The sequence below is a fragment of the Meles meles genome, chromosome 6 (assembly GCF_922984935.1).
Source record: "Meles meles chromosome 6, mMelMel3.1 paternal haplotype, whole genome shotgun sequence".
NCBI classification, from domain to species: Eukaryota; Metazoa; Chordata; class Mammalia; order Carnivora; family Mustelidae; genus Meles; species Meles meles.
Window position 1 is genome coordinate 67,909,644 of NC_060071.1, and position 11,546 is coordinate 67,921,189.

At 42.1% G+C, this 11,546-nt stretch overlaps 1 protein-coding gene and 1 long non-coding RNA gene across 2 annotated transcripts; both read left to right on the forward strand.

The window, feature by feature from the left end:
• Positions 1-12: 12 nt before the first annotated feature.
• LOC123944305 lies at positions 13-812 on the forward strand. Its single transcript, XR_006818775.1, has 3 exons — positions 13-49; positions 146-256; positions 693-812. It is a non-coding gene; the product is annotated as an uncharacterized LOC123944305 (long non-coding RNA).
• A 3,775-nt stretch (positions 813-4,587) lies between these two features.
• B2M (beta-2-microglobulin) lies at positions 4,588-10,410 on the forward strand. Its single transcript, XM_046009273.1, has 4 exons — positions 4,588-4,738; positions 8,062-8,337; positions 8,908-8,935; positions 9,936-10,410. The coding sequence occupies exons 1-3, from the start codon at positions 4,672-4,674 to the stop codon at positions 8,919-8,921; spliced, it is 357 nt and encodes a 118-aa protein (XP_045865229.1). The 5' UTR covers positions 4,588-4,671; the 3' UTR covers positions 8,922-8,935; positions 9,936-10,410.
• The last annotated feature ends 1,136 nt before the right edge of the window (positions 10,411-11,546 follow it).

The window sequence follows — 11,546 nt, forward strand, 5'->3', positions numbered from 1 at the left end:
TATGTAACAGCTCTCAAATCTCAGAAGTCAATCAGAACCGACACCTTAGGTGGGTGCTAATAAATTAATTATTGTGCTGATTTTAACTCAAGACTGGAATCTCCTGGTGGTCAGTCTGTTGTCCCTTTTTGCTTTATTGTTACAGGATTTTCCACAAAGCCTACACTTAACTGACATTTGCTTCATTTAATGGAACTGAACACAGAAGATTGAGGATTTTCAGTCTCCAGATAGACCTAACCAGGATGTACTTTTGGTAAGGCAGCAACCTTCAGATTCCTTAAATTAAACCATTTAATAATAGTCATCTCTGGGTTGTAGGATTACCAGTTTTAATTTTTTCTCTTTTTAGAAAAGATTTTATTTGAGAGAGAGAGAGCGAGAGACAGCATGAGCAGGGAGAGGGGCAGAGGGAAAATCAGATTTCCTGCTGTGCATAGAGCCTGACTCTGGACTCTTGGATCCTGACTTGAGCTGGAGGCAAATGCTTACATGACTGAGCCACCCAGATGCCCCTGATTTTCTTTTTTATAGTTTTTAGTATGTTCCAATTTTAGTATGTTCCAATCATGTGTATATATTACTTTTATGGGCAGAAAAAAAATGTTAAGAAATTCTCCTACACATCTTGGTGCTGGTTCCTGTTTATTTATTTCCCCTTACCTTCTTATCTACTTTTAATCCTTGCCCAGATCTCCAAGCCAGCCAATGAATCCTTCCCCTGAACTCCTTCTCTGAAGGTGATTTTCTAGTGGAAATTTTGGGGCCTTTGGACTCAGATGGACTAGTGTTTGAATCATAGCCCGGTATGAACGTGGGCAAGTATCTTACCTCTCTGTCTCCTTGTCTGTAAATGAAAGTAACAGCTACCTTCTAGATTGTTGTGTAGTTCGGGTTAGGAGCCTCACAAACTTTACTTTGTATATGGATCACCGAGGATATTATTAAAATGCAGAATCTGGTTTAATAGGTCTGGGATGGGCCCAAGAGCCTGCATTTCTAAGAATGCCTAGGTTTTGCTGATGCCATTGACGTACAGACTACACTTTGAATTGCAAGGGACTGATGACATAACATTTGAAAAAGCCCTGGCACAAATGTCCCACCTATGCTTGGTCTTCTCCTCTTGAGTGGGCCTGGCTCTCCGGGCTATTGGAAGGACCGGACCCATCTCAGAAAACCGCTGACTGAAATCCACTCAGGTGCAACCCAACTCACTTGAGCATTAACCCATTCCTATTTCCTTTCCACTTTACTATTGTTCTTTCTCTTTCTGTTCAAGCACTTCATCCTTCTTCTGCCTGGCAACAACACAAGTATCTGTGCTTTTTTGTTGTTGTTTTTTTAACAGCATTATTCAAGTATAATTGACATACAGTAAATTGTACTTAAGCTGTACAGTCTAAAATATGTATACATCCATGAAATCATCATCAAACTCAAGATAAACTCATATCCATCAACCCCAAACTTCCTTTATGCTCCTGACTCTCCCTTATGCTGCACCTTCCCAAAACCACACATCTGCTTCTGTTCTAGATTAGTTTGCCTTTTCTAGAGTTTTATATAAACGAAATTGTACAGTATATACTTTTTGGTCTGGTCTCTTTCATTCAGCACAATTATTTCATCCACGTTGCTGTGTAAAGTACTTCCTTCCTTGCTTAATGCTGATAGCGTTACCCTGTATGGGTACACCACAATTTGTTTTTCCAGTCACCCATTGATGGACGATTATTGTTTCCAGTTTTTGGCTATTACAAATAAAGCTGCTATGAATATTTGTGTACAGGTCTTTGTATAGAAATATTTTATTTTCTCTTAGGTAGATACTTAGGATACCCAAGGCTGGATTATATGGCCAGTATATGTTTAACTTTTTAAAAAAACTGTCAAATTATTTTCCAAAGTGATTATATCATCTTACTTGATAGGAGAGTTCCAGTTCATCTACATTCTTGAAAAATTTACTATTTTTTAAAAAGATTTATTTTATTTATTTGAGGGAGAGAGAGAAAGAAACGGAGAGTGAGTGGAGGGCGGAGGGGCAGTGGGAGAGAATCTTCAAGCAGGTCTCCTCACTGACCAGGGAGCCCAACACTCAGCTTAATCTCATGACCCTAAGATTATGACCTGAGCTAAAACCAAGAGTTGGGTGCTTAACCGACTAAGCCACCCAGGCACCCTGAAATATTTACTATCTTAAATAAATATTCATTGTAAAAAAAATTTTTAGGAAGGTCATAGGCAAAAAAAAAAATTTAAAAATCCAGCTGTTATTCCCATGACTGGGAGATAACATTATTAAAGTGCTGTGTTTGTAGATTTCCACAAGTTTACCCTACAAAACAAACAGTGCTCTCAACTAAAAAAAGTTTTGGGGCACCTGGGCGGTGTAGTCGGTTGAGTGTCTGACTCTTGGTTTTGGCTCAGGTTGTGATCTCAGGGCTGTGAGATCGAGCCCCGTTTCAGTCTCCACCTTCAACACAGAGTCTGCTTGGGATTCTCTCTCCCTGTTTTGCTCTCTCTCTCTAACAAAGTTTTGTTTTTCTTTTTAAAGATTTATTTATTTATTTATTTGACAGACAGAGATCACAAGTAGGCGCAGGCAGAGAGAGAGGGAGAAGCAGGCTTCCCGCTGAGCAGAGAGCCAGATGCAGGCTCGATCCCAGGACCTTGAGATCATGACCTGAGTGGAAGGCAGAGACTTTAACCCATTGAGCCACTCAGGCACCCCTCTCTCAAACAGGTCTTTTAAAAAAAGTTTTATATCTCATTTTCACTCTCACTATTCAAAGCATATCATAAATGGAAATTTAAGAAAAACACAGGAGTTTCCCAAATGCAGAAAACTGAAAAATATACTTTTCTCTGTCTTTATTGCATTTTTAAATTACTATTTAAATTGGTTTTCTAAGTGACTAGGTCAGAATCTATCTATACTGAATTTTAAGTATACTATTTCTCTGTGATGTAGTAAATAGAGAATTTAGAGGTGAAAAATAACCCTATACTCCCAGGGCATTAGAAAATTCAACACAAATGTTTCAGGCCTTAAGAGTCTTAAATGAGTTTAAAAACACAAAAAACAAATGAGAGAAGCAAGGATGTCTTTACTCATAACTTCATGCATAACAATTATTCTTATATTTTGAGAGAATTATGGATAAGGCTGGTAGGAAAACTAGGTAAATAATACCAATAGTTAGAGTACGCTTGTTAAACATAAAACACTCTGTTAGGAACAATGTGAGGCTCTCTGTGCATTATCTCATTTCATTAGGTCCATGGAGGGTATTCTACTTTTTCTAGTTCAGACATGGCTTACACAATGGGGGTTAGTACAAGGTCTAAAAATATGTAAAAGAAATATAGAACATATTTGTTGTTTCCTTGGGGAATCACAACCCACGTCCTTTTAACTGAAAACCATGGTGATTTCCAAGATCTCTGTCTTCCTGTCCCCATGGTTCACTTCCTCTCCTCACTGTTCCACTGAGAGACTGGTGGATTCAGCTGCCACATGATGTCAGCATCTTTTTTAAGGTATCTCTGGAGTATAATTTTTCTTAAGGGGTCTAACACTGTTATGCTCTTACAGTCAGTAGGTTTGACTTCTTTGGCTGCACGCATAGCGGATGCAATCCAAATTCTCACTAAAATTCAGAGCCCTTATCTTCCAAGTGTTTAAAGCATGAAGGCAATGGCATCGGGAGAATTTGATTCCTAGTCTCAGCTTTTGTTTTCCCTTATCCATAAAAATTAATGGCGTAATTCCTATTTCTTACTGTTTATTCCCATATTAACTGGTTCATTCATTCATTCATTCCATTTATTGAATACCTACTATGTGCCAAGCCATTCTAATGAGGTAATTCACAGGGATTACCTAAAGAGGTCTGTAAACTCTAAGGCAGTTACTGCTTTTGCTATCAGTGGTTGTTTTTCCCACAAAACAACAAAACGAAGAAAGTTACCTAAACAACAGCAGGAAGATACAGAGAAAAATTTCTTGGCACAGGGGTTTATTTACAAAAAGAAACTTTTGCCTGAAGGAATGCAGGAGGCAAGAAAGTCCTTGTCCACTCTGTAGAGTTCTCTGAGTAGTCCTCAGGAGGCCTTGAGGTTCCTGGACTACTTTTCTTGCCCAAAGAGTCGGGAATCCTGGGTCGTAATTCTTAATCAGAGTTCTTATTCTGTCCCGCACCATTCGTCCTTTGTCTATCTTAATCTTTCAGGGTTTGAGTTTTCTCGAATGAAAACCCCAGGTTCTAAGGTCCCACCTGGCTGGAACACAGTAAGCAAGTTATTCTGAGGCTGGATGGTTCTCAAAGAGAGGGCGCGGGACCAACGTAGGTCCAGCACGGGTTCTACGATAGCAGGCCCTCTACCCAGGCTCTGGCGCGCACCCAAGTCGCAGCGCGCGGGTCTATAGACAGCAAAACCCCTCCGTCCAACCCACGTCTTCTTGGGCATCACGAGCCCTTATAGGAAAATGAAACTGAAAACGGGAAAGTCCCTCTTTCTAACCTGGCCCGGCCTCGAGCGCTCGGAGACGAGTGACGGCTCCTGCCAGAAGGGTTCTGATTGGCGGTGCGCGCGAGTACTATAAATGGAGGCGCCCGGCGGGAGGGCCACTCTTCGTGCCGCGCTGCTCCTACTCGGGTGGCGATGGCGCTTCTCTGGACGTTGGTCTTCGTCGGGCTGCTCTCTCTGTCCGGCCTGCACGCCGTCCAACGTGAGTGTCCCCTCTTGCCCAAGCCCTTCTCCTGTGCTCCAATCTTTTTGGCATTCTCGGCGTTCACTCTGTAACTCACCCACGCCCCCTCTTCCCTAGTTCTCCCCGATCTGGGGGCTAGCTGCGGGCTTGGTCTGCGGGTGGGGAAGCGGTGGGGTGGCCAGCGAGTTGGGGCGGGGGGTGCGAGCCCAGGACGCAGGCCTCTTTTTTTTTCTTCGGGAGAGGGGGGTGCGGGAGGCCTCCAGCAGTGCTTGCCGGGTGGGGCAGGACAAAGTTTCGAGGTGATGACAGACTTCCGAGCGGCCGAGGTGGGGGAGGGTTTCTCTTCCGCGGAACCTCTAGCTTGCGGGGGGCAGCTGTCTGCCTGGGAGGGCGGTTCCGAAAGCGCGGAGTCGGGGGCTGTGAAAAGGTGGGGTCATCCGTCTTTGCGGGAGGCACAGCGCGGGTCCATCAGTCCGCTGCAGCTGCTCCGCTCGGAACCCCGGGGGCTTCGGGGCTTCCTCTGTAACGCCCGGCGGGTTGCCGGCCCCACCAGTATGCGGCCACACGTGGAGTTTATAGAAGGCTTAGAGGTGTTACATAGCACTTTGACATCATTAATTCACTTGTTCCCGTTCCTTGTCGCTTTTAATAATTATAAGAGCTAGTCTTTATTGATAAGGGGCGTGCTGGGGACGTTGTGTGCTCTACGCCATCTGATTCTGAGATGAGCCTACGATGTAAATGCAATGGTTAATATCATTGGCATTTCATACGTAAGGAAACTGAGGCATCAAGAGTTTAAGTAACTTAACACAACACCGGGGAGAAATGGCAGACAGTCTAACGGGAGCAGAGCTTTTTGTGGGGGTGCGCGCCCTTTGGCTGCAAACTGCGGTTTTTCAGTACCTCCTCCGTCACCTTCTGGTGTGAGATTCTTGCCAGCAAGCTGGAGAGTCTGGGGCCCCTGTTTTTCTTCACAGAGGGCTTCCTCTTTGGCTCATTGCCTGGTTCTTCCCAAGATGAACTAAGCTTCTACTTTCTGTTTTGAAAAAGCGAAGGTTTACCAGTCAGGAAGACTGTAAAGCCAGTAATAAGGGTAATCAACATGGTTACCCAGAGTGTCAGGGACACTCTAGATCTTGAGCACGTTCTAAATAACTCGCAGTATACCAGAACCCTCATATTTTCCCCTCACAAAAGCTTCTGTGAAGCGGGGTTTTGGATCATGAAAAGAAGGTATTTATAGTCTATTTACAAAATGAAGCACAAATTATTGATATTTGGTGACAACCATAGAAATAATTTAAAAAATAACAAACTGACATTAAAAGAAAAATCTTAATTTGGAAGTTTGCAAAGTAGTACATACCATGAATAGATCATTTCTAGAAGATACTCTGGAGAGGCACCTGGGTGGCTCCGTCGATTAAGTGTTTACCTTTGACTGGGGTCATGATCTGGCGGTCCTGGAATTGGACCCTGGGTTGGGCACTCTGTTCCACCGGGAGTCAGCTTCTCCCTCTATGCTCTTCCTCTCTCTTTTTCTCTTTCTCAAAAAAATAAATAAAAATCTTAAAAGATACTCAAGAAATGGGTAATGATTGCCTCGGGGGTCTATTTTTTGCTCTGTCTCTGGTCTATTTTTTGCTCTGTCTCTTGTGTGGGTTTTGTTTCACTGTGGACATAAACTGATGTTTCCGTTAAGCTTCAGAAACTCAACTAACTGTTCCAAAGTCATAAAACGAGTAAGTGGCTGAGCCCAGATTCAAACCCAGGCCTTGTCTGATACTTGTCCTCCTCTTAGAAGAGGTTATTGTGATGTTCTTGCAGAACCCTGCCTGGCTCCCTCAAAGAGAGAATTCTACGCCTGATGAACCTTTGTTCTGACTCTTGTCGCATTTATTATGTTCTAACTATTAGAAGTTCTGATACAAAGAGCTTTCTGATTTGTCTTCATTTTTAACTTTATGGAAAAAAAATCAGAGCTTCATTGGGATCCCCAGGCTAGCTCCTGGTGGGGCTGGTGACCTTTCCTTTGATGACAGGGTGTTTCTAGACAGATAAAACTGGTCAGAGCAGGGGCGCCTGGGTGGCTCAGTGGGTTAAAGCCTCTGCCTTCGGCTCAGGTCATGATCCCCACATCGGGCTCTCTGCTCAGCAGGGAGCCTCTTTCCTCCTCTCTCTCTGCCTGCCTCTCTGCCTAGTTGTGATTTCTCTCTGTCAAATAAATAAAATATTAAAAAAAAAAAAACTGGTCAGAGCAGCCTGGTACTGCTCCTCCCTACCACCTCCTGGACACAGAGGAGTTTCCCTTTAGTAACCATATACATTGGATATACTTATATTTAAAAGTGAATTATATACATATATTGGTGTCAAGCTGTACATTTAGTAACTTCAGTAACACTTCTCTTCACTGGATGAAAAATACAGAAATGGTCTAGTTATGCATCCCATTTTGGAAACAACTGTTCTATAGCACTAACATATTCCCAGTGGGGCTTGTTACAGCAATCACTTGAGGGTGCTAATTAAAAATGCAAATCTCACTCTTGCACACATTATTCCACTTGGTCATGGTGGAGAGTATGTCCTTTTTCATTTGCCACAGTCCTCACCCTTCCCTATTTTTCTTACCCAGCCCAAATCATTCATTTATGGTATTTCTGGCTTCTGTATGCATTTAAGTTTTGTTTGAGGTAATAATAACAATATCTGCCATTTACAGAGCAGCTGCTGTGTGCAAGGCACTATACTAGACACAATACATATTGAGAAGTTAGATGGGTGTGGATCTAGGCAGGAGCAGGGACCAAAAAGGAAAGGAGCAAACATTAAAAAAAGAAAAAAAAAGATGGCATGAAATAAGGTGCAAAAACATAAGTTTTTTGATGTGGCTATTATGAAGAGTGTGTGAAGTGAGAAATGAAGTTTGAAAAGTAGGTTGGGGCCAAATCATGAGGACTCGTGAGAATGTGTGGGGGAATTATATGGGTGCTAAAGAAGCCATCAAAAGTTCTTGAGAGTCTCCACAGAAAGGTTCTTAAAGATTTGGCACAAACTCCATTGACAGAAGATGATACTACTAGGAATCTGTTAGGAGAAAACCAAAAAGCCACGAGTAGAGGAATTAATGTGGGAAGGATACTAAGTCGTGGTTTATCCCTCAAAATGGAAGCAGCCCTTTGGAAAAGTGGAAGCTCATTTGGCCAGAGTAGAAATGGGATTGGGAGAAATCAATAATCAAATTTAAACATTTGTTGCCTGAGATAGCTTTAGACCAAGGTAGTCCAAGTGAAATATTCTGCAATTTTCATTTGTCTTTCTCTCATGTCCCTCAGATGCTCCAAAAATTCAGGTTTACTCCCGGCACCCGGCAGAGAATGGAAAGCCAAATTTCCTGAACTGCTATGTCTCAGGATTCCACCCACCAGAAATTGAAATAGAACTGCTGAAGAATGGAGTGAAGATGAATGCAGAACAGTCAGACCTGTCTTTCAGCAAGGACTGGACTTTCTATCTTCTGGTCCACACTGAATTCACTCCCAATGGACAGGATGAATTTAGCTGCCGCGTGAAGCATGTTACTCTCGAAAAGCCCCAGGTCGTTAAGTGGGGTAAGTTTTTAAGTTCTTTCCTTAGCTACTGACATTTGTAGCTGCGAATAGGCACAGCTTAAAGCTGCTTTGATACAAAAAAAAAAAAAAAAAAAAAAAAAATCTGCATACTGGGATTGACAGGTAACATTACTTAAAGCTCTGATAAGTGGCACCTTTAGAGACACCTCTGCACATCCCAATGCCCGAAACAGTAGTTTCCCTGCAGCAAAAACAGGGAACAGCAGCAGCCGGCACCTGCACAAATGCACACGAACTCCCACTGTTTCTTCCCTCCTGACCTCCTTCGACCTTCCTGACAGCCTCATGGATACTTTGAACCACCAAAGCTCTCCAGAAGGCACAGGCCTTCATCTGCAGGCCCTGCTGTCCTAGTGTCCTACCCAGTAGTCCCTGGCTGGGTTGGGAGCTGAGGCTAATAGGCAAGGTTGGGCCCTACCTACTGGGTATTCATGGTTAGGGTCAGCAGGCTATTCTGCCAGACTTATTTATAAACAGTTCTAGACATTTGTTAATAGTATTTTGAAAGTAAAACTTACTCTCTTTCTTTTTCCATTTTCTTTTTTATAGAGCGAGACAACTAATCAACATCATGGAGGTAGGTTTCTAACCTTAAGAAAATATTTTTCTTGTTTCACTGTCCTGGGTACGATTTACAGACAGCTCTGTAGCATAACCTTCATTACAGGGAAGATCTTAATCAGGGTAGCATTTCAGCACATAGGGAAGAATCCTACAGGGAATACATTTTCTTTCCTGTGGAGAGGCATGAGAAAGGTGTGTAGCACCAGTCTAATGCTGCCAGTGGGCCTCCAAACAAAATCAGAGGAGTTGTTGGAGCGCTATAATAGAGGATAGAGGCAGCTAGTTACCCACACCACCTACAAGGATTTGATCTTTCTTCTTCCGTTTCTATGGTGGGCATCTCTTGGCCTTCAGAAATGAATGGTTCTCTTCCTTTGTATAGCAGTTGCTTTATTATTCAGCCTGAAGAGAGGAGTGACGTGGTTTTGCAGATTCCCTGTTCCTTTAGTCTGTTGTTCAGCCTTCGTGTGTGGGTACTGTGTTTGCCTTCTAGAGGCTCCCAGTCCAACAGAGTAGAGAAATGGAAAATGCAGTGTAAAGATACTATAATACATGTAGCTACAAAAATTTATAGCATTGTGAAAGTGGGAGGAATTGGACTTGTCTGCATTGCTGGAGTCCAGAGGTCAAAATCCAGCTTTGCATGAAATTCATCTCCACGGGGTACCACGGTACTGAAAACCTATTCAAATTTCCTGTTACCTCCCAGCACAGGGAAATTAATTTGAGAAAGCATCAGAGAGGTTGGATCACCTGCCTGGAGTTAACGCAGTTACTAAATGGAACGCAGGGATCCAAACTCTAATACAAGCATTCTTTCCTATAAGGATGTGGGAGAATCAATGTGATAAATTAATGGGGGTATGCTCTTTGTAATGGGTTTGGAAAATTGTCTGCAGCTGTTTCTTTTACAAACAACGATTTACATAGAAGTCAGACAAATTTGGTGGTGTGATCTATAATCTAGATAAAATAAATGTATTTGCTAACAAATCTTTTTTCTTTTTTTCCAGGTTTGAAGATTGTGCTTATAGATTGCGTTAATTCCAAATGCTATGTTCTTTTTAATGCTGATATGCTTTTATGCTTTATGCATATAAATCATAGTTATATTGATGATGATACAAATATAATCTACTTGCTAATTCCACATTGATCATTCTGTTGCTATATTTGACCTGTCTGCGGAGGTGGCTGTAGTTGTGGGGCTGGAAAATCTGGGAGAGAATTCTCATGGTCAGAACTGAATTGTTCAGTCTATTCACACAAAAGATAGTTATACATGTTTAGAGTTAATTTCCAATTTGCATACTTTGTTTAGAATTTGAGGGAAGTTTTTTGAAAGATAACTTCTAAGTTACTGGAAATTTGTTATAGTGGGTAAGACACTGTCATAAAATTCTTACCTCTTACATCAGAGACATTGTTGCACACGATTTGACTTAATGTTAATTTTGTTTCAATAATTAAAACAATGGTAAAACTTGATGTGTTCAGTTTTTTATACATCTGTCCCTCTCTTGCCCTGCCCTCTTTTTAAAAGATTTTATTTATTTGAGAGAGAGAGAAAGAAAACACAAACAGGGAGGGGCAAAGGGAGAGGGAGAAGCAGACTTCTTGCTGAGCGGGGAGCCCCCTGCAGGGCTCAGTCCTAGGACCATGGGATCATGACCTGAGCTGAAAGCAGTCGCTTAACCTTACTGAGCCACCCAGGTGCCCCTCCAACTCTTCGTTATCAAACAGGAAAACAGTCTTGAAGTGTCACTTGGGAAAAAAGTGTAAACCCCTGTTTTTTGGGCTTACTCATGGTGGAAGGGGCCTCAGCAATCTGCATTTTACCAATAAGGAACAAGATCTTAGGGAAATTAAATGACTTAGGGTGACACAGTGGTGTGCTGGGAGACCATGCCTGTCTTTTAGTCAGAGTTATGTTCTTTGGGCCAAGACACAAGGAATGTGCAGGCTGTAAGAGGGAACAAAAGTATCCGAGGGCTTCATATTTTAGCAAGTAATAGACAAACTTTGAATGAAAAATACTAGATTTTTCAATTCCAAAATGTAGTCTATATATGCAGCATCGTGCATCTGACAAAGAATTTAAGTTAGTGTTAAGTGCTGACAAGATGAATAAAACACAAAACTGCTCTCAAATTGCTGTCTAGTGGAGGGACAGACATGTGGTCAAACAATTAAAAAACATCCTGATAGAGTATAATACAGGTATGCCCAAAGAACCAGGTGATATGAAAATGTGTTCGGGGAACAAAAAGAAACTTTAGGTAGGTGTGAGGGAAGCCATTTGCTTGAATTGTGACTTGGCAGGTAGTGGTTCTCCCAAATGGTGAATGGAATCTGGGGCTTCCAGGCAGGACAACAAATTATGGGAAGGATGAAAGTATGACAGGTGTGGGTAATTCCAAACAGTGGAGCAAGGGTATTTGGGGGAATACTTGCAGGAACTCAGCTGAGCAGATTGAGCAGTGACTTACTTAGACTGGTCACTCTCCATCCTAAATTCACATTAGAATCACCTATGGAACTTGTTAAAAAATACTAGTTCTAAGTTAAAAAATACTAGTTCTAAGAAATAAAGTCTATTGAAAACAAAAACAGGGGCACCTGGG